Source organism: Centruroides vittatus, unplaced genomic scaffold (genome assembly GCF_030686945.1).
Source record: "Centruroides vittatus isolate TY-2023 unplaced genomic scaffold, ASM3068694v2 contig_329, whole genome shotgun sequence".
Taxonomy (NCBI): Eukaryota; Metazoa; Arthropoda; class Arachnida; order Scorpiones; family Buthidae; genus Centruroides; species Centruroides vittatus.
The window spans coordinates 43,675-67,876 of NW_027122113.1; the positions used below are offsets into that span (position 1 = coordinate 43,675).

The following is a 24,202-nucleotide window of genomic DNA, read 5'->3' on the forward strand; positions in this document are numbered from 1 at the left end:
TCAAATTAAGTAAACAAGTATAACGAAATTAATACAATAAGTAAAAATAAATAAAATCTTTTTAAGAATTCTAATTTGGAATCCATCTTTGTAATTTTTACTGTTGGTTTTCTATAGCTCTTATATAAACAGGCCGGTGATGCCATTATTACTCTCCTATTCACACTCAGATTCTTTAACTTTATAAAGTCAACACACCTTAACGCTGAGAAAGCTTATCTATTCTGCTAAACAAACGTTTAGCAGAATAATTAATTATTCTAAACTTTATTTCCCAAAATATACCGGTAATTAATTATACATTTATATATTTTAGGTTTCAAAAAAAAGGTTTCAACTCTTGGATATTTTTCAAAATAAAGAATGATTGATTTAATAACAATTAGTTTATAGATACATCTAATAATGTTTAAAAAATATACCTTTTCTGGGCAATAAAGATGAAGTTTCAGTTTTAACTTTGTTCAGTTGTAATTTTTCTCCAACTGTTCTTTTCGAATTTTTTCCCAGAATTTCAGATTTAGAACAATTTTTAAAATTGCTTAATCTCTGACCCAGTAACTTTGGGCACTATGAAATTTGTGTTTTAAATATAATTATCGCCTTTTAATATCAATAAAAAATTAGAAAAAAGATAAAATTCTTAACATTTCAAAATGGTAAATAAAAATAAAATAGCTCGTTCTAGAATGGAAATAACAATAATAAAATTATTTAAAGATTTCAAAAGATGCCATTTTTTGCTAATAATCATTAATTATAATCTCCTTGATGTGGGTTCCTGTTTGTGGTGAGGGGACCTCCCAGAGATGGTTTAGTAACTCTTCTTTACCATCCCTGGGATCTGAACGCCCACCCACGTGTTTGCCGTGCGTGATGACCCGTATGCCGGAAAGGGGGATCCTGGTAGTTGAGGGGCAACATAACGTCCCCAACACACTGCTTTGGCCCCTGCTTCGGGTAAACGAGAGGCTGAAATCAGGCTCCATTTGAGTCAATTGGCTGGTCGTTGAGTCATTCTCGACCTCGGCTTGGAGTCAACCGATCGATGCAGACCGGGTGGACACGTCAGACAAGATGTGCTCTTCTCGACTGTATTGTGAGGGTATAGCTCCTGGGAAACCCTGGTGTGACGGTCTATGGGAATCTCCCATGTGACGACATCCCCCTATTGGGCCCTGTGGTGGGTGGGGTCACTAGGAGCTGAATGGTTATTCCTTAATAATGGATTCTCAAAAAACAAAAAATCCAGATAAGCCAACAATTAAAACAAATGAAAAGACCTCCAGTCAACCAGCGTACTTAGTAGTCCATGCAACTGGAGAAAAGCCTCTATCTATGCCTTTCTTGATCCAAAAATCAATCAATCAATCAATCAATACTTTATTAATATACACGTATATACATCATATAGTTTAACTATTTGTAAACATCAATTATGTTTACAAATGTAGTGAGTCATCTGCTTTCCCACGACAGCAGATAATTGCACAAACATTAATTTTGATTTGACAAATAGTATCCTTCTGAAACTTTTACAAAATAATTGTAAATTTTATATAAATCCATTTTATTAAGATTTTTCAGATTTGATTTAAATTCCAGTTCTGAATTAGTTTGACGTATTTGGTTTATATTATAGTAATTGCGTAGTTTTAGAAGATCTTTACAGCTTTGAATTAAGTGGAGTAGTGAAAATTCTTTAGATTTGCATAAAGGACAATAGTTTCTCGTTAGGTCAATATATTTATTATTAATAAACACAGAATATTTAAGCGGAGTTGAATTATTAGACGCTTCACATTAAGATTTATTGGTAGAAACATATAAAGTTGTAAGGATGGAATTTGCAATAATTTAATATACCATGAATGATAACTGCTTTGATATAATGAATCTTGATCTCTTTTTATTGCTTGTGAAATTGCAGAATCTATCAGAAGGGAGTAACCAATTTTCCAATCATTGATATTATCATTGAACAATAGTATTGATGTACCAAAACTATTTAAAATATGATTTAATTTGTATTGCCATAGTTGTTTGAATTTTTGATCTTTACTATGAATAATATTTTGATGGTGAAGATATGTTATTGTACTATCGTTTTTAAATTTAATTCTATAGTAAAATTTAATAATACGTTTTAAAACAAAGGGAAAAAACCAAATTCTATTTACTTCATGTCTCACAGCATAACCTGGAGTTGTTCTCTCCAATTGAAATAGTTTGCGTAAATAATAAACATGAAGAATTTATAATTTATAAATATAATCTAAACACCATATTGGGCTTGCATAATATATTATTGGAACAATTGTTGAGTTAAATAGTTTAATGTGAATTTTCAAGTTTGTAGTTTTTAACCTAGAGCATAGAAATAACAAATTATCAATAGCTTGTTTTGCTTTTATTTTTATTTTATTAAAATGTGCCCTAAAGGATAAGTTCCACTCAAACCTGACTCCCAAATAATCTATTTCATTTACCGTTTGTAGAAGGATATTTTCATGGTATATTTTAGTATTATTTTCAGATATCTTACAGTTGTTATGAAATATAATTATTTTCGTTTTGGAAGGATTTATTGTTAAATATAATGATTGTAGAAATTTATTAAGTTGATTTATTTTCCTTTGTAGTGAAATTTTTGTTGGAACCAGGAGCACGAGGTCGTCTGCAAAAAGAATATAATGATAAGTTCTATTTCCTATTGTAATTCCATCGGTTAGTTCAGTGAATAGACGATCGATACCAATAAGATAGAAATTAAATAAATATGGAGATAAGGGATCACCTTGGAGGACTCCACGAAGTAAATGTAAATTTTGAAAAATATTGTTGTCTTGTTTTATCTTAATAATATAATTTAGATATAATTTTGAAATTACTGAAGTAAATTGAGTACTTGCACCACTGGATTTGAGATTGTGTATCAATAAAGGCACATATATTGAATCAAATGCTTTTTGGATGTCGATAAAGGCAGCATATATTTTCCTATGTTTTTTTAAAAGATAGAGTTGAATTATCATTAATAAAGTAAAAATTGCAAGTTCGGTTCCTTTATTAGTAGTAAATGCATATTGAAATTCAGCTTCCAGTCCCATTGTTCTAGTCCATAACTTAAATTTATTTGCAAGAAGTGAAGTAAAACATTTTCTTATTACTGGTAGTAATGCTATTGGTCTATAGTTGCTGGGAGAGAACGGATTACCCTTTTTATATATCATTGTTATAATGGCTGAATTCCAGGATTCAGGAAAATACGCAGATTTGTACATACTATTACACAAATGTAGTATTATTATTCTAGAACTAGTTGATAATATTTTTAAGAAATCAATAGGAATATTATCACATCCTGGTGTTGTCTTGCTTTTTGATTTTCTAATAACATCCTCCAACTCAGTTATTGTAAATTCAGAATCCAGGATATCATCATAAACTTTTATGCTTGTGTTTAACGGTATTTCCATATTAATTTGTGGAAATCTATTATAAAATTGTTTCCAGGAATTAAAGTCTATTGTAGCAGTATTCCCATTTAGGTATGATTTGGGCCAAAATCTTCGTATTGTATTCAAGAATATGCTGCCATTATTGTTATTTTTAATTAAATTTTGTTCTATTTTCCGAAAATAATTTAATTTTTTAGTTTTAAGAAGATTATTTTATTATACATTCGTTTAGTTTTTTTATAACTGTTGAGGTTAAATACTGTTGAATTTTTCCTGAATTTTTTCAATGTTGCTTGTTTTGTTAATTTCATTTTATAGCAATCTGAATCAAACCATCCTTGCTTAGGTCTAGTATTTTTATTTATACATTTGTATTCGTTTAATATAGTTATTATTAAATTATATATTTTTTCACTATTAGTACTTGTAATTTCTGGAATTGCTTTAAGTCGATTGTCAATCTCTCTCCGATATTTTGAGAATTTATATTTTATTTTTGAAGTATTTATATTTTGCTTATTAGTTCCTTTTGTTGAGGATATTCGAAATTTGGTTATTGTGGGAAAATGATCTGATGCATCCATTAATGTTGTCGTAAATTCCGTACAATAATCCAGAAGTAGTTCAGAACATATTGCCCCTCGATGTGGGTTCCTGTCCGTGGTGAGGGGACCTCCCAGAGATGGTTTAGTAACCCTTCTTTACCATCCCTGGGATCTGAACGCCCACCCACGTGTTTGCCGTGCGTGGTGTCCCGTATGCCGGAAAGGGAGATCCTGTTAGTTGAGGGGCAACGTAACGTCCCCAACACACTGCTTTGGCCCCTGCTTCGGATAAACGGGAGGCTGAAATCAGGCTCTGTTTGAGTCAATCGGCTGGTCGTTGAGTCATTCTTGACCTCAGCCTGGAGTCAACCGATCGATGCAGACTGGGCAGACACGTCAGACAAGATGTGCTCTTCTCGACTGTATTGTGAGGGTATAGCTCCTGGGAAACCCTGGTGTGACGGTCTATGGGAATCTCCCATGTGACGACATTCCTCTGTTGGGCCCTGTGGTGGGTGGGGTCACTAGGAGCTGAATATATATTCTTAAATATGGATCATAAAACCACAAAACAAGTGACCAAAGACCAGACCTCCAGCCACCCTGCTTACTTAATAGTGCATGCGACTGGAGAAAAACCTCTATCTAAAGCATCTCCATTCTTGATTCAAAAATTGTTTGAATCAACTATTGGACAATTGAAAAAAATACAAAAATTAAGATCGGGAGATTTACTGGTGGAAACAGCTTCCCCACAACAATCGGCAAAACTTCTGCAAACAAAGACTCTGGGAGAAATGGAAGTCACTGTCACACCACACGGAAGTCTAAACTCATCACGTGGTGTGATATCTGAAATTGATCTGATGTCTGAAGATGAATCAGACATTCAGATCGGTCTTTCAGATCAAGGTGTCGTTGCTGTCCGGCGCATTTCCATTCGTCGAGATGGCAAGTTGATACCAACCAAACACCTGATACTTACTTTCAACAAGCCAACATTGCCATCCTTCATTACAGCAGGATACCTACGTTGCTCAGTTTGTCCATATATCCCAAACCCGCTGCGTTGTTTCAAATGTCAGCGGTTTGGACACTCACAAACATCCTGTCACGGGAAAAGCATATGTGCACAGTGTGGGACTGAAGGTCACGAGAGTACCGAATGTAAAAGTACCCCATGCTGTGTGAACTGCAAAGATGCCCATCCTGCATACTCCCGGAAATGCCCTTCATGGCAGAGAGAAAAAGAAATACAGCGTGTAAAAACAGTAAACAACTTACCCTACCCAGAGGCACGTCGCATGGTCACTTCAAGTGCACCACTGAGACAAAAAACATTTGCTGCTGCTCTGAAATCCACAAAGACATGTGAAGTTCAGACAGACATTTCTGTTTCCCCAAAGGAATCTCTCACTCGCCATGCAAAATGTTTACTGATCCCATCAAAAGAAACACCAGAAAAAGACAATACAAAACAAAAAACACCCCTACCTAAAACAGGGGTGATAACGAGAAACCTAGGTTCTAAAAAGGCTAGTAAGAACCCATTAAACAAACAGAGAGTGAAAGCAGCTCTCTCTAAATCTAAAAAATCAGAGACTCAGTCTGTGAGCGAGTTCTCTGATATCTCTGATGAAGAGAATAATGTGGAGGTTACAAAACCAATGTCACCTCCAAAAGAGAGACCCCCTGTTAAATTAAAGAGGGATACACTCGCAAAGAATGCTGTTTCAAACACATAATGGATTATAAAATAATCCAATGGAACTGTCGTGGTTTCCGCAACAACTTTCTGACATTAAACATTTAACATCATCTACCACATCTCTCTGCGTGGCACTCCAGGAAACACATCTAAAACCTGGAGAAAAAATTTCTTTAAAAGGATTCGATCTCTACCGTAAGGATGGTGATAGCCACACTCGCGCCAGTGGAGGTGTGGCTATACTGGTTTCAAACCACATCCCTTCCTTACCGGTACAAATAACAACAGAGCTGTAAGCTGTGGCAGTCAGAATTTCAATTGGCGTTACTGTCACAGTTTGTTCCATATACTTGCCACCAGATGTCAGAGTCAACGAGGACGAATTGGATGACTTGGTTGAACAACTGCCGACTCCGTTCCTTCTACTCGGTGATTTCAATGGCCACAATCCAATGTGGGGCAGTCCCGACATCAATCGTCGTGGCAGGGCCATTGAGAGATTTATAGGAAATCACCAATTGTATATATTTAATACTGGAGAAGTGACATACTTCCATGCTCCAACAAGAACATTCACTGCCATTGATTTATCATTAGCTAGTCCAAATCTGTTTTCAGCATTTACATGGGAGGTTGGATCTAATCCACTTTCACAGCTTTCTCTGCCTCTATATTTTAAAAATATTGGGAAGTGGTCACTGGAAACAGCCCGTCCATCCCGCTGGAAATTTGAAACGGCAGATTGGCCTGCATTTTCCTCTTTGGCTAACATCACTGAGGAAATGGTCAATACTGCTGATATCAATGATGCAGTCGAAGTTGTCACTTCCAGTATTATTCAGGCAGCCGAAAAAACAATGGGGAAAACGTCAACCAGATATCCAAAACATCCGAAACCATGGTGGGATCAGAATTGCGAGGCAGCATTTAAAAATCAAAAGAAAGCATGGGGGATTTTCAGAAGATACCCCACTGCTGAGAATTTGATTGCTTTTAAAAAAGCAAAGGCAAATGCCAGAAAAATAAGAAGGCAAAGCCAAAGGGATTCCTGGAGGAAGTATGTTTCTAGCATAACATCTTCCACCAGCTCAAAAGCAGTCTGGGATAAAATCCATAAAATTAATGGGAAATATGCTTCTCACTCTCTGTCCATGCTGGAAAATAATGGCACAATAATCAGTGACATAAAAGGTATTGCTGATTTGTTGGGTGAAACATTTTCGTCTTCATCCAGCAATATTATGTATACAACAAATTTCCAGGCTTATAAAGTCCAAACTGAAAAACAATATCAAAACTTCCACTCTCCATCTAATGAGGAATATAATGTGCCATTCAGCAGAATAGAACTATGTACAGCAATCTCTCGTTCGGGAAATACTGCTGTAGGGCCGGATAAAATCCATTACAGCATGATTAAAAATCTGTCAGACAATTCCCTTAGTAACCTTCTGAATCTGTTCAACAGAATATGGACAGAACATACTTTTCCTGACTCTTGGAGGCTATCTATCATAATTCCCATTCCCAAGCCAGGTAAAGACTGCAAGAATCCCTCTAATTATAGACCAATTTCTCTGACTAGTTGTCTCTGCAAACTTTTCGAGAGAATGGTAAACAGACGCCTGATGTTCCTCCTAGAGGAAAAGAACTACTTTTCACCACATCAGAGTGGATTTCGTAGGAACAGAAGTACCACAGACAATCTAGTAAACCTTGAAACATCTATACGCGAAGCGTTTGTTAGACGACAGCACTTAGTGTCTGTGTTTTTCGATATAGAGAAGGCCTATGATCGCTGCTGGCGATATGGAATACTCCGTGATCTGCATGAATTTGGACTGCTGGGTAATCTGCCAATTTTTATAAAAAACTTCTTGCAGAATCGAAGATTCCAAGTCAGGATGGGCAACACTTTGTCTAGGCCTTTCACACAAGAAGAGGGTGTTCCTCAAGGTTCTATTCTGAGTGTGACTCTGTTCCTAATCAAAATTAATAGCATAGCTAAGTGTCTTCCTCCTAGTGTGAAACACTCCTTGTATGTGGATGACTTTCAGATCTCCTGTCAGTCTACTAACATGAGTTTTATTGAAAGACAACTGCAAACCTCCCTAAATCGCATAGACAATTGGTCCAAGACCAATGGTTTCAGTTTTAACGTAGAGAAGACCTCGTGCATTCACTTTTGCCGAAGGCGTGGTTTGCACCTGGACCCTGAAATTCACCTAAATGGGGTTAAAATCCCAATGGTCAATGAAGCAAAATTTTTGGGTGTCGTGTTTGACCATAAATTGACGTTCTTACCACACTTGCGCAATTTGAAGAGTAGATGTTTAAAATCTCTGAACTTTTTAAAGGTATTATGCTGCTCATCCTGGGGAGCAGACAAATGTTCGATGCTTAGGATATATAGAGCCCTCGTTCGCTCTAAGCTGGATTATGGATGTGTTGTTTATGGCTCTGCGCGAGAATCTACTCTTCGGATGCTGGATCCAATCCACCATCAAGAATTGCGTTTGTGCACTGGTGCATTTCGAACTTCTCCTGTTCAAAGTCTGTACGTGGATGCTCATGAGCCTTCACTATCTCTTAGAACAAAGACAACTGCTCTCTCCTATTACATTAAACAGAAATCTCTGGCTAAACCTTCAGTTTATTGTAGAGTATCAGATACTCAGCTGAAAAGATTATTTTCAGCTCGCCCAAGTTGTGTCCCTACATTTGACATTAGAATGGAGAATGTAAGCAGCACGATTGACCTGGACACAAGCAACATTTCACAGGCCGAGGTTGATAATATATCACCTTGGTCAACTCCTGTGATAACTGTTGACATTAGCTTAAAGCAGTTTCCTAAGGAATCCACCCCGGACTACATCTATAGGCATCACTTTGCAGAAATTCAACACTACGACAGGAATTTAATTCCTATTTATACTGATGGATCAAAATCGGTTGATTACGTTGGCTCAGCTTTTGTCTGCCAGGATGAGATCGTGGCAGAACAAATTGCATCGAATTCTTTTATCTTTACTGCAGAGTTGCAGGCTATTTACCTAGCCTTAAAATATATAATCAGGAAAGGTCATCGTTGCTGTGTTATTTACACTGACTCAGTTAGTGCACTTCAGGCTTTGATCTCACATGAACCTAGTTCTCACTCTATAGTGATTAAAATTCGCAAACTGTTTTGCCATCTTATTGCGAGTAATATTTTTGTAAAATTTTGTTGGGTTCCAGGCCATGTAGGTATAAGAGGAAATGAAGAAGCTGATGCAGCTGCAAAGTCAGCAAGCCCTTCTCAGCATACAATGTTTATTGAAGGAGGTGACTTGAAGCTAGTTGTTAAAAAACGACTTGAGGAGAGATGGCAAAATGTGTGGAATGCACAAGTCCACAATAAACTATACGAGATCAAACCTATGATAGAAAATTGGACACAGAAGAAACCCTATGACAGGAGATCTGAGGTCATTCTTACTCGTTTGAGAATTGGACATACTCGACTGACTCATCAATATCTTTTGAAGGATGATGACCAGCCTGTATGTCAGTATTGCAATTGTACTGTAAGTGTTAAGGACATACTGAGCAATTGCACTACCTCTGAGAGGATTCGTAGGCAGCATTTTGGAAATGCAAGTTTTAAAGAGATTTTGGGCCAGAGGCCAAACCTTCATAAATTATTGAACTTTCTAAAAGTCACAAATATTTATAAAGAAATTTAATTGTTTATTTATTTATTTATTTTCATTTACACCTGGTTATTATACACATTTTAGCTGTTATATATTTTCGTTATCGGTTCTTTGTTTTTTTGTTCCTTTCATGTTTTTTATTTTATTCTATTTATTATTGTTATTTATTTATGTATTTATTTATACCATATGTTGTGGCGCAGCTTGGCCTGTGTGGCCCTTGTGCCAAAAAACCTTTACCAACCAACCAACCTTTTATGGGAAACTGGTGTCAATTTAGGTGTTACTAATGTGAAAAAACTCCACATGGCCACTCCACTGGTGAGGCGCGAACCCGCGACCAATGTTCAATGGTTTTATCCACTCGACCACTGGTAGACCCCGACGTACCCAGGACAGATCGTCCGTGATAAATTTCTGAGTTTGTTCAGATTAGATCCTGAAAGTGACAGGCTAGAGACTGTCATTGCGAAAAGTCAGTCACACCGATTTCATTGTCAGCGTACAACGGAAACGGCCTCCTAAATACAAAATGCATAGTTTATTATTATCTGCAATAGAGGCCAAATCTTTCTCTTTCTGGGCAAGCTGCGGTTAGAGTTAAAAAACTGCCTTTGTTTTAATTTCTATAACACTATATTACTGGAAAATGTTTAGGAAAACTCAAGTATACCATTTTCACATTAATCGGGCTGCAATTTGAAAAAAAAATTGTTGACTTATACATTCTCACTGTCGTCTGTCTGTCTTTCCTTAATTAACCTCGAGAACGGAGTTACATAGATGAAAGACGAGATCAGATATGGAAACGTTAGAGGCAGGAGACCCGATTAAGTATATAAGAACGTCCAATGCAAACCGGAAGTCACGTTATTTCAATTCAAAACTGGAAGAAGTTAATAGATGATCGGCATGACTCTAATGCTAACGGAAAAGTATAATGTACAGGGGCAAGACACTACAGTACTAATTTCAGATGGAGAGCATATATTTTAAATGAAATAAATTAAAAATATGATTAAAAATTACATGCCTGCATTGTGATGATGTCACAATAAATAATTTTGATAAAAATTAAGTTTTAAAATATATTTAACATTATACAGTACATAAAAATAATGAGCTATTATTTATTGTGACATCGTCACAATGTTCTCAATTTTAGTAGCCTTGCCCCTGTACATCATATTTTCCTGTTAACAATAGAGTTATGCCGTTTATCCAACTCCGTTCACAAGAAAAATTTTTGAATTGAAATAACGTAACTACCGGTTCAAACAGGAAGTTCATATACACAGTTAATCAGCGCCCTCTGCTGCTAAGCATTTCATATCCGGTTTTGACTTTTATCTGTCTCATTTTGTTCTCAAGATTAAGAAAGAAGAGGCGAAAAAATGGATGCAAATGGAAATTTATAGGTCTACAATTTTTGAAAATTGAGCTCGACGGTCCGACCGAGTGGCTCGGGCGAAAGCTCACTGCTCTTTGAGACTCGAGATCGAAAAATCTCAGGAATATTTCCGGAGTAGATCTTCTGGATAAGTCGGGCCCATCTCTCACAAACCATTGTGGACCCACCAAAATACGTAATAGACTTATTAAAAGAAAAGACCCTCTTATTACCACAGGGCGAAAAAAGATTAAATAACTATAAAAATAATATTAGAAATACAATTTTATAAACTGAAATCAGTAACATAAACTTATTTGCATACATCGATAATACCTATACGTAATGTTTGATGAAAATGGGGTGCAGAAAATCCTTGACAGAGCAGGAGAAATGACAAATAACGGAGCATCGAGATTGTGACATTCAGATCGCGTAATCGTTGGGCTAATTGGAAAAGCTAAAGGTTGTTGTGCAAAAGTACCTACAAGATCCGGTTACTTATGATTAAAATGAACGATGTGGAATACAGAAGACGCTGTCGGAAAGAGATGAGAAAGCTATTTTAGTGGTAAATTGAAGCCATTTCATGAAAAATTACAAGTGTAATCAGGCTTCCTGTTGTGTTCCGTTCCACTAAAATTGTTTTACATAGATCGAAGAATCACAAGTATGTAGAAATGATGTCCAAGCCCAACAGGGAAGGAGATAACAAACATTCATCATTTATCATGCAATACGTCGGACACTAACTTGTGGACTACACGAAGCTTTAACGAAAAAAAAATTAATTTTAATAGGTCGGCATTCAACGTTATGATTTACGACAAAAAGCTTACTTTTGAGAGTAAAGATGTATTTTATAAAAAAATTAATAAAATAAAAATAAATAAATACATTAGCATTTATAATTTTTCGAGTAAAATCAAATCATAACTTCGATTCCACTCGTGATATGACACGACCCCTTCTATCTCCCCAACCCTTGGACTTTTAAACACCAAAATTTAATAGCATCAGTGCCGTTATTATTGCCTGTTGCATGATTGTCGGTTGCTCCGCATATATATTACTCTGTGAAAACTCCTTGTCCAGCGGTTCAAAAAACTTTTATCAATTAGGTAGGAAATTCCGATAAGAAATCAATGCTCAAAGGAAGGAAATAATAATGATTTCCTTTCTGAAATAAAAATGTCTAAATTATTTAAGTAATTAGGATCAGAATTAAATGTAATAGAAAAAAATGGATATTTTTAATCGAAATTTTTCATTAGTTTCAACATGTAGGGTAAGTACAGTACATTTTCAAATAGAAGAGAAGTGAGAATGTTGAAGTATACTTTTTTTCTCGTTAATGTTGCTAAACAATTTTTAATGCTTATTAGAAACAATTTTCAATTCATTTTAATCATAAGTAAAAAAAAAATGCTGACATTTCTATAGCATGCTCCTCATTTGTGCTACATAACAAGGTTTTTTATACTGTATGGCTATTTAGAAAACTCCAGTAGAATTAGCTCAATGGCAGATCCAAGGGGGTTTGCAGGAGTTTACGCTTTCACCATTGATATACACCCCCCAAAAAATTAAAATTTATTTGTTCGAACTTCAAAACGCTGTTTTTAAAAACATTAATGATGGCAAAGATGGTTTATCGCATCTTCCATACAATCATCGTGCACGTGGTAATAAAAGATAATTATTATTCAACTATTTAAGTAATTAATATTCAATTACTGTTCAGATATATTTATTTTTTGAGTTAACCTTTCCCTTTAGGTACTTCACTTCCGAGTCCGCTACTGAGCTAGTTTATCGAAAATTTAAATATTCCCTTTATTCGTTCATTATTATTTTTATAAATCATAATTTAACATATAATAATTAATTAAAAATAAATTTATTAAACTAAATTTAAGGCTACAATTAATACAAGAATTCTCGTGAATAGACAACAAAATGGACAGACAGCAAAGCGAATATAAAAACTATTTCATAAAGGATAAATCTTAAACAAGTGAAAATTATTATTTCTTAATTATGTTTTCGTGTTTAACTTATTATTTTCGAGATAAAAACAAGTAAATTACTTCAAAAATAAATTATAATATTAACCAATATCCTAATACAGAGCTGTCCAACTGGCGGCCCGCGGGCCGTATACGGCCCGCCAAATTATTTTTACGGCCCTCGAGTACATTTTACTATGAATAAATTAATGTTACCAAATTATTGTTATTAATATTAAAATTAAAATTATTTTACTATATGAAAATTACAACCACAATGTTCTCATTAATATATTACGAATATTTTAAAGTTTTCTTTTAGTATAAATAAAATATTTTTTTAATTAACATAAACTGACTTTTCATTTATCAACCTTCTTGGCCCCCGAAATGTTTGATGAAGAAAATATGGCCCACGGGCTATGATAAGTTGGGCAGCGCTGACCTAATATAGTAAGTAAGAACCCCATCTTTTAATTAATATCGTAAGACGTTGTCGGTGGGGCTTTTAAATTAGAAGGAAAGGTTATCCATACGGTACGATTTAATAGCAATACCGATCGGTACTTTTAAAAATTATCAAACATATAAGTCACGTGATTTTTCCATCAAAAATGATTAACTTGAAGGAGAAAATAGCAAAGGAAATAGATTAGTTACAGCATTTGTAACGTAAATAACTCAAAATGAAATTGTTGCTGCTGTTATGTATATTCGCTTCGATCCACATCTCTACGCAGATTCCAATGGTCGAGAAGATCTGCAGTGAGTATAAATATTCACATTTATTTATATTAAGCAATTTTAGTAAATCCAAAATAAATAAAAAAAATACTTCTGCTTGCAGTTCAACCTTCGAAACTTTTATCGTTCTGGAATTGCTTGTTAAACAATTTACCTCGATATTACAAAAACGTGAGTAATTAAACAGATTTAATCGATTTTTGGGGTGTTTTTTAGTAACTTTTTGAATTTTTAGCATTATCTACGCATTGCAAACTGCATCAAACTGGTGAAGGAGATAACGAATATATACGACGCTCTGGCCTATTTTACGTGTTCAGAAGAAATAGATCTTGAAGATGTAAGATTAAAATTATTTTTAAGTTTATAAAATATTCAATTATTTATTTAATTTTTAATTTAAACTTACCCGAAACATGAACATTCGTATTGCAACACGATAACATTAATTTTATTTCACATCTAGATGAAAGAATGTCTGAATAATTATCCATCTGTAAGTAAAAATATAGATCTTTTTTTAATTTAATTTTTTAAATATATATTTATATAATTTATTTTTAATATAAATTTTAGAGTAACGTCGGAACTCCGAGCAGAAATGACGAAAGAGAAACAGATTACGTTTTCGGTGCGTGTTTTAAACAGTCCTACGAATAATGAAATTTGATAAAAATTTCTGAAACAGACATTAAAAAAATTTATAAAATGTACTAATTTGTTTATTAAATAAATAAATTCAAATTTGATGTGTTGAAGCCTATTTTTAATGATATTTACAAATGTTAGTAACTGATAACAAAGTAAATAAAAAATAACAGCATCAAGTTTTTTAAAAATCACAACTATAAACAGAAATAATAGTCAGTTAATATACTGTAAACGGAGATTATAATAAAGTAACAAGCATACGTGGGGAGACCCAAAAAAACCAGATTTTTTTAATAAAAACTTTATTAACTTTTTTAATATACTGTAAACGGAGATTATAATAAAGTAACAAGCATACGTGGGGAGACCCAAAAAAACCAGATTTTTTTAATAAAAACTTTATTAACTTTTTTAATATACTGTAAACGGAGATTATAATAAAGTAACAAGCATACGTGGGGAGACCCAAAAAAAACAGATTTTTTTAATAAAAACTTTATTAACTTTTTTAATATACTGTAAACGGAGATGATAATAAAGTAACAAGCATACGTGGGGAGACCCAAAAAAACCAGATTTTTTTAATAAAAACTTTATTAACTTTTTTAATATACTGTAAACGGAGATGATAATAAAGTAACAAGCATACGTGGGGAGACCCAAAAAAACCAGATTTTTTTAATAAAAACTTTATTAACTTTTTTAATATACTGTAAACGGAGATTATAATAAAGTAACAAGCATACGTGGGGAGACCCAAAAAAACCAGATTTTTTTAATAAAAACTTTATTAACTTTTTTAATATACTGTAAACGGAGATTATAATAAAGTAACAAGCATACGTGGGGAGACCCAAAAAAACCAGATTTTTTTAATAAAAACTTTATTAACTTTTTTAATATACTGTAAACGGAGATTATAATAAAGTAACAAGCATACGTGGGGAGACCCAAAAAAACCAGATTTTTTTAATAAAAACTTTATTAACTTTTTTAATATACTGTAAACGGAGATTATAATAAAGTAACAAGCATACGTGGGGAGACCCAAAAAAACCAGATTTTTTTAATAAAAACTTTATTAACTTTTTTAATATACTGTAAACGGAGATTATAATAAAGTAACAAGCATACGTGGGGAGACCCAAAAAAAACAGATTTTTTTAATAAAAACTTTATTAACTTTTTTAATATACTGTAAACAGAGATTATAATAAAGTAACAAGCATACGTGGGGAGACCCAAAAAAACTAGATTTTTTTAATAAAAACTTTATTAACTTTTTTAATATACTGTAAACAGAGATTATAATAAAGTAACAAGCATACGTGGGGAGACCCAAAAAAACTAGATTTTTTTAATAAAAACTTTATTAACTTTTTTAATATACTGTAAACAGAGATTATAATAAAGTAACAAGCATACGTGGGGAGACCCAAAAAAACCAGATTTTTTTAATAAAAACTTTATTAACTTTTTTAATATACTGTAAACGGAGATTATAATAAAGTAACAAGCATACGTGGGGAGACCCAAAAAAACCAGATTTTTTTAATAAAAACTTTATTAACTTTTTTAATATACTGTAAACAGAGATTATAATAAAGTAACAAGCATACGTGGGGAGACCCAAAAAAACTAGATTTTTTTAATAAAAACTTTATTAACTTTTTTAATATACTGTAAACAGAGATTATAATAAAGTAACAAGCATACGTGGGGAGACCCAAAAAAACCAGATTTTTTTAATAAAAACTTTATTAACTTTTTTAATATACTGTAAACGGAGATTATAATAAAGTAACAAGCATACGTGGGGAGACCCAAAAAAACCAGATTTTTTTAATAAAAACTTTATTAACTTTTTTAATATACTGTAAACAGAGATTATAATAAAGTAACAAGCATACGTGGGGAGACCCAAAAAAACTAGATTTTTTTAATAAAAACTTTATTAACTTTTTTAATATACTGTAAACAGAGATTATAATAAAGTAACAAGCATACGTGGGGAGACCCAAAAAAACCAGATTTTTTTAATAAAAACTTTATTAACTTTTTTAATATACTGTAAACGGAGATTATAATAAAGTAACAAGCATACGTGGGGAGACCCAAAAAAAACAGATTTTTTTAATAAAAACTTTATTAACTTTTTTAATATACTGTAAACAGAGATTATAATAAAGTAACAAGCATACGTGGGGAGACCCAAAAAAACCAGATTTTTTTAATAAAAACTTTATTAACTTTTTTAATATACTGTAAACGGAGATTATAATAAAGTAACAAGCATACGTGGGGAGACCCAAAAAAAACAGATTTTTTTAATAAAAACTTTATTAACTTTTTTAATATACTGTAAACAGAGATTATAATAAAGTAACAAGCATACGTGGGGAGACCCAAAAAAACTAGATTTTTTTAATAAAAACTTTATTAACTTTTTTAATATACTGTAAACAGAGATTATAATAAAGTAACAAGCATACGTGGGGAGACCCAAAAAAACCAGATTTTTTTAATAAAAACTTTATTAACTTTTTTAATATACTGTAAACGGAGATTATAATAAAGTAACAAGCATACGTGGGGAGACCCAAAAAAACTAGATTTTTTTAATAAAAACTTTATTAACTTTTTTAATATACTGTAAACAGAGATTATAATAAAGTAACAAGCATACGTGGGGAGACCCAAAAAAACTAGATTTTTTTAATAAAAACTTTATTAACTTTTTTAATATACTGTAAACGGAGATTATAATAAAGTAACAAGCATACGTGGGGAGACCCAAAAAAACCAGATTTTTTTAATAAAAACTTTATTAACTTTTTTAATATACTGTAAACGGAGATTATAATAAAGTAACAAGCATACGTGGGGAGACCCAAAAAAACCAGATTTTTTTAATAAAAACTTTATTAACTTTTTTAATATACTGTAAACAGAGATTATAATAAAGTAACAAGCATACGTGGGGAGACCCAAAAAAACCAGATTTTTTTAATAAAAACTTTATTAACTTTTTTAATATACTGTAAACGGAGATTATAATAAAGTAACAAGCATACGTGGGGAGACCCAAAAAAACCAGATTTTTTTAATAAAAACTTTATTAACTTTTTTAATATACTGTAAACAGAGATTATAATAAAGTAACAAGCATACGTGGGGAGACCCAAAAAAACCAGATTTTTTTAATAAAAACTTTATTAACTTTTTTAATATACTGTAAACAGAGATTATAATAAAGTAACAAGCATACGTGGGGAGACCCAAAAAAACCAGATTTTTTTAATAAAAACTTTATTAACTTTTTTAATATACTGTAAACGGAGATTATAATAAAGTAACAAGCATACGTGGGGAGACCCAAAAAAACCAGATTTTTTTAATAAAAACTTTATTAACTTTTTTAATATACTGTAAATGGAGATTATAATAAAGTAACAAGCATACGTGGGGAGACCCAAAAAAACCAGATTTTTTTAATAAAAACTTTATTAACTTTTTTAATATACTGTAAATGGAGATTATAATAAAGTAACAAGCATACGTGGGGAGACCCAAAAAAACCAGATTTTTTTAATAAAAACTTTATTAACTTTTTTAATATACTGTAAATGGAGATTATAATAAAGTAACAAGCATACGTGGGGAAACCCGAAAAAAACCAGATTTTTTTAATAAAAACTTTATTAACTTTTTTACACAATTCCTTCAGTCACCTTCAGAGTACTCTCCATTAAATGCGATGCACTTGTCAAGTCTTTTTCCCAATGAAGCATCTCTGAAACTCTTCAATCTTGATATCGTCCAGTGCCCCTAGCGAAGCTGTTTTTACCGCCTCCACATCATCAAAACGCTTCCCTTTTAGATTTTTCTTCATTCTCGGAAACAGATAAAGTCGCACGGGGCTAGGTCTGGTGAATACGGAGGGTGGGGAACGACAGGCCATCCCCGAGAGGCCAAATTTGGATCACTCGTAAGGCCACGTGTGCGGGGGCGTTGTCATGATGAAGGAAAATCCGCAGGTACGAGCCTGCGGATTTTCCTTCATTCATGTCTGTCTCTTCTGAAATTTGGTCGATCGTGAAACGACGATCTTCGTTGATTTTTTCGCGGATTTTTTCAACGTTTTCATCGTTTCGAGATGTTGAAGGACGCCCAGAACGAGCATGGCCTTCAACACTCATCTCACCACGTTTAAAGCGTTCAAACCACTTGTAAACTTGTGTACGGTTCATAGCATCCCCTTTAAAAGCCTGTTGCAACATTTGGTAAGCCTTCCGTTGCCGATTTTTCAAGCAGGAAACAAAATTTCAAACACACTCTTTGTTCTTTTAATTTTCCATAACGACTTCACAGGCGGAACAACATAACAGTAAGAGAAACACAACACTACGCTCAAACGTAAACCTACAAACTGACGCCGTCTGCACAGCTGTTTCTTGAAGGTCTCTACTAACCCCATCTAACAGGACAACTCTCTACTTTGTCTACAAATGGCAGCGCGCTCACAGTCCGGTTTCTTTTGGGTCCCCCCTTCCGTACTTAATATTTATTTTCGAATATATCTTTATCATATTGACCTACTTGCGCTGATCTTTATTTGCATATCTAACAGACTATCATCATCATTTCTGTCCCTTTTACTCGAACCCAACTACAGAAGGAAAATGGGAGTAAAACTAACACGACGATATACTAGCAAATGTATATTCAAATGAGATCTTCACAGCATTCTATTATCCCCCCCTTATCCTCTATTTGTAGGAAGAATGAAATTCGAAATTGAATTATTAAAATTCATGTTTGAATTATTACTTAATTTCTGAATATGTTATTTAATAAACTTGAAAATGGATGCGAAACTTTTTTCTGTAGAAATAAGTCATTTTAGTACCGAAATTTTTATTGTTAGAAAAATTAGGCTAATTTGAAGATTCCTTATAACAAATGTTAAAAATTTCTTTTATTCCTACATCCAAGTTCTATGCCTCTTGATAAATGTATATACATATAACATTTTGTATTTGATGGTATTTAATCAATACAGTGTTTATTAACTAACCATAAAAATAAAATACAATAATTCGTTTTTCTTCCTTATCTTATTAGGCTACAATTTGAAAAAAAATTGTAGGCCTGTAAATTCTCACTGTCGTCCGTCCGTCTTTCCTTAATTAATCTCGAGAACGTAGTTAGATAGATGAAAGACGAGATCAGATATGGAAGCCTTAGACAGAAGGCCAGATTAATTATATATGAACTTTCGATACAAATCGGAAGTCAAGTTATTTCCATTCAAAAATTTTTTCTTGAAAGGTGTTAGTTCAGTGGTCCCCAACCCTATGCCCGCGGGCACCATGGCGCCCGCCAATCGTTTTACGTGTGCCCGCCACTGTGCGACCACGATAAAAATAAAAATATTTCGGTTTTCAATAAAATGCTATGTAAAAGTTTTTTTTACTTTGAATGATTAACCATTCAAAAGTAGAAATGGCGTCCAACACGGATGAAAGCACAAAGCGAAATGCGACCGATTTCTTTTTCTCCTCCGCCAAATGTGCACTAATTCAATTTCCCATACCTGAAATGAAGTAAAACGATCCGTTCTGAATACCGTAAAATCACGTGTACGGCCCGTAACTTGGAGTGATCTAGAAATTTCAGCAGTCGTTAGCTAAAAAATAAATAAAAAAAAAAAGGTCAACAGCCATCCGTGTGTCAGAAGTAATCACCGCCACGATATCTCTCGCACCGTCTAGAAATATTCCTGGGTGACACCGCGATATCCGCACCGGGTGTCACCCATGCTAATGTCACATTATATAAGATTTGTTTAGAAGCAACTTATTTAAATGGGGCCCCAATTTAAATTTTGTCTAGGGCCCGCTAGAGGCTTAATCCGGCGCTGTTAACTATGTCCAAATATGAATTCACCTTAAAAAAATAAATGGTGCCCGTCGTCCAGCCGGTATTCTGGAATGTGCTCTTAGGTACAAAAAGGTTGGGGACCCCTGTGTTAGTTAGATGAACGGCACGACTCTATTGTTAAAGGAAAAGTATGATGTACAGGGGCAAGTCACTACTAATCAGGTGGAGAGCATATACAGTGGGTGATCGGTTAACGAACAAATCGGATAACGAACACTTTCGCAAAAGATTTTTATGTTCGGACAACGAACACCTCACAAGAAGCGACGTAAAATAATGAATACCGATTGGTCTTCCGTTGTCTTCAGGAAACAATTAGAAACTTTTCGGAGAGCGGAAGACGTCGACTCGACGCTCAACCCGGTATGTACTGATCGAATAATATTCCTCCGAACTTTAAAACTCTCCAGCCTTTTATTTTTCTGACAGAAACAATTCTTTTATAGTATTCACGAGACTGTCGGGCGGGCACGCGTTAAATTTTGCGTCAATTTTTGGTTTTTTTTTTTTTTTTTTAATTTTCGAAAGTTGAGAGTATGATAACAAAGGTAGAGAGTGGGAAGAAGATGTCTGATGTTGCTAAGCAGGTGGCTCGAACAGGTCTACGGTAGGCCGCAGTTCAATCATATCTAAGAAAGGTACAGTATAATCAAGAAGACTCAAGCGGCTAAAGGAATAATAAAAATCACATCTGAGAAATAAAGAACATTGAAAAGCTCATAATGGAACCTGAAAAGTGATCTGACGACAGAAGAACACCAAGAAACTCGGCGAGATATGTTTTCTTCTGAAAAAATGATTAATACGATATCTGCAATTAAAGTTCTTTTGAAGAAGTGGAAGAACAACGGTCTTAGAATGGCATCCAAACCAGGTTGATGTTAATAGGCTTAGGGATCTCTACAATTACAATGCTATTAATTACTTCCGAAAAATCCTGAAGAAGAGAGAAAAGCAATCAGCATTGGACAGATTCTTTAACCTCACAAATGGAAAAAACATGACTAATAAAAATGCAAGACTGTGTATATATGTATTTTTATTATAACATATAAATAAACGTAGTAAGAAAGTATATATTTTTTTATTTGGGGGGTCTCCAGAACGAATTAATCAAATTCCTATAAAAACCTATGGTAAATCGATAATCGGTTAACGAACAAAGTCTTGGAACGGATTATGTTCGTTAACCGATCACCCACTGTACAGTACTTTAAGTTAAATAAAGTAAAAATATGATTAAAAATTGCAACCCTTTAATAATGAAAACCGAGGAATTATTATTTTTTAAGCCAATTAAAATGCCAGAATGGAAGTTTGGATATGTTTGAAATTAAAATCAAATCTGTTTATAACAGCTTTCACTTCGTCAGTAGTGAAATGATGCCATATAGGCCTATATAGTATACTTCAAATATAGAAAAAACGTGAAAGCGAGAAGGGGTCAGAAAAACCTCCCATCAAATATCTATAGCAATTCCACATTCTGGTGTGCTGTATGTAGTCTGGCATTATCGTAGAAGAGAAGAATGTCCAGGATATTTTCTCGATAGCTTCTTTCAAGCATATTAGTGTCTCAATACAAAAAAAAAAAAAAAAACATCAAAAGTCTTAAACGATGATAGCCATAATCTTTCAGCAGATATTGTAACCATAACCTTAGATATTTTTGGTAAAAGAGATTGAAATACCTAAAACGCCGCCTCTGTGGAATGGAAACAACAAGGGTGACCTTTTGGGTAGGCTGAGCATACGTACTGAAGGCATGAGCATGCAATATAGTCCGCAAAATACCGCGTAAAAGTATTTTTATTGAGTTTTCATAGCAGAAATGAGAATTTTCCTTAACTTTTGCACTAATATAAACGTATTTTGTACTCCGCGCCTGGTGTGAGGCCAAACATTTTTGATTTTCATGGCTCCTGCAAACGAGGATAGGATTAGGCTACGCCTCCGTGTACCGTAAAGTTCATACACACATCCCATTAAATTCTATATTATCCATCGGGGAAATAGAGAGGTAAGCAGAGCTAATTCCTGTCTTAGCCGGTAAGTGAAGGAAGCATATATAGACAACGTTGCCGCAGGTAAGTTTGTGAACTAAAAGTGAAAAACATACTGAAGAACGGGTAATTAAAAAAACATAACTTGATATATCTCTAGCACTGTTTAAAACATAAAAAGTGATATAAATACATAAAATTATTTATTGCGACGTCACAATGCCGGGTCACATTGTACTTAAGTTTAGTAATGTCTTGCTCCTGTACATCATACTTTTCCTGTTAACAATGAAATCTGTCGGTTTTGTATCTACAGCGCGTGGTGAGTGGAGTCTGAATGTTTTCATTTGATTTTGGTGGCGGTCGTTTTCTCGTGGGGTTGACTTCGAATAAAATGTCCGGCGATACAAATTAGTGAATTTGAGGCTTTATGTATAAGTATTGATATTGTGCAAAAAAATAAAAAATAAAAAAAAAATATTAAAAAAATTGTGCACATGCTACCATCTCATTATTTTTTTTTCTGTTAGTTATTATCAAAATAAACCAAAAATTCTGTATGCCTACTCCCCAATCTCATCGCACGCCATGAATACGTACAGTTTTGAATGGGATATAATAAAATAATCTTTTCTGTCCCGACCGTTCCGTAATTTTAGTAAAATTTTCACTTTTGTCTCGTGTTTTGAAAATTTGAAAATTAACTCTTTAGTTTGTATATTAGGCTAAACGCATTCGTATATTGTATTCCAAATTCATGATTTGTTAGAAAACATTTATTCTGCATCGATATCATCATAAATTTGAATGGATACTAGTGAGGAAGTAATGGCATGAAATATAGCTTACGGAATAGTTTCAACGAATGTAAAGTGGATGAAATTCGACAGTTCAATGGGTGCTAACAAAGACAACAATATCCAAACACTTGAAGAATTTGAATGAAGAAAAATTCAATGTACCCGAGATGAGTCAAAATATTTAATGAAATGCACGAAAATGATCGTGAATTCCAAGAGTTTAATAATTAAAAATTAGTCGTTTGTTTTTCAGCAACTACAGCTTCTGTAAAAACAATATTTTCACTCCTGAATTCACTATCATCTAAAGAAAATATTGAAACTATGAAAGAAGTGATAATTATAAAGCGAAACTGCGAATTATAATACGATACGTTTTACGATAAAATTGCGAGTGACTAGAAATTGAACTTATGTGAAAAATATGCTTGGTTTTACCCTGGGAAACATTCTACATCAACCTAACTATCAAATTTGGTATCATATGGTAATAAAAATATCCCGTTTTATTATTTTTGAAAATAAAACTTGCAGAGAAATTTACGTATTGTTTTTACACCACCAAATCAATATTCATAATAAGTACTAACAAATTGTTAATAATGCCTATCTATATTTCTTGATGAAGTTTTATTAAGAAAGGTCCTGTATTTATCATCTGGGGCGCCTCGTCCCGTTTTTATATCAAGAAAATTATGGACAGCCTACTATTGAATAGATACAAAATGGTAAACCCACATCTCGTCACCTGTAACGATTTACTGGAGAAAGTTGTGCTCTTTCTTCTAACGTTCCAAGAAATTGAGACATGTCATCTTTCAATGGGTTTTCTTGTCAGACGTTAATGAATCTGGAAACATCTTGCACAGACATTATTGTATAATAAGTCATGAACAATGTACTGTATAGTGCAATATGACAGGCTAAACTGAAAAATAACATACTCAAGATGGTATACCTGTTGTTCTGGATCACTTCTTGCAGCATTGACTTCTGTTGTCAAACAGTTTGAATACCCACTGTGACTTCCCATTCGACGAGTTTTTTCATTCACCACTCATTTTCTTTTTCCCTTGCAAACCTCTGACAGAATTCTGTAACTTCTTGATGGGACACAACATTGTTCCCCATCTCAATGAGCTGATGATGAATTTCAGCAGGAGAAATCTTTTTGGCCATAATAAAATCAAACAACTGATTGGTGCTCTTTGTAAGATCATTTTTCTAACGTTGTGATATAGAATTTTCAA

At 33.5% G+C, this 24,202-nt stretch overlaps 2 protein-coding genes across 2 annotated transcripts; both read left to right on the forward strand.

Annotated features, from left to right (window-relative positions):
• Positions 1 to 4,557: 4,557 nt before the first annotated feature.
• LOC136973865 (uncharacterized) lies at positions 4,558 to 11,382 on the forward strand. The gene is made up of 2 exons (XM_067268645.1): positions 4,558 to 5,616; positions 11,335 to 11,382. The coding sequence occupies exons 1-2, from the start codon at positions 4,558 to 4,560 to the stop codon at positions 11,380 to 11,382; spliced, it is 1,107 nt and encodes a 368-aa protein (XP_067124746.1).
• Positions 11,383 to 13,447: 2,065 nt separating this feature from the next.
• On the forward strand, positions 13,448 to 14,304 carry LOC136973830 (uncharacterized). The gene is made up of 5 exons (XM_067268611.1): positions 13,448 to 13,576; positions 13,659 to 13,726; positions 13,791 to 13,895; positions 14,022 to 14,051; positions 14,132 to 14,304. Exons 1-5 carry the CDS (start codon positions 13,498 to 13,500, stop codon positions 14,213 to 14,215), a joined length of 366 nt encoding a protein of 121 aa, XP_067124712.1. The 5' UTR covers positions 13,448 to 13,497; the 3' UTR covers positions 14,216 to 14,304.
• Positions 14,305 to 24,202: the final 9,898 nt, after the last annotated feature.

Coding starts and splice junctions, on each gene's coding strand:
- LOC136973865 (XM_067268645.1), top strand. CDS start 4,558: ATGGATCATAAAACCACAAAACAAGTGACCAAAGACCAGACCTCCAGC. Junction 5,617..11,334: donor AAAAATCAGAGACTCAGTCT/GTGAGCGAGTTC, acceptor TGTGGAATACAG/AAGACGCTGTCGGAAAGAGA.
- LOC136973830 (XM_067268611.1), top strand. CDS start 13,498: ATGAAATTGTTGCTGCTGTTATGTATATTCGCTTCGATCCACATCTCT. Junction 13,577..13,658: donor AATGGTCGAGAAGATCTGCA/GTGAGTATAAAT, acceptor TTCTGCTTGCAG/TTCAACCTTCGAAACTTTTA. Junction 14,052..14,131: donor GTCTGAATAATTATCCATCT/GTAAGTAAAAAT, acceptor TATAAATTTTAG/AGTAACGTCGGAACTCCGAG.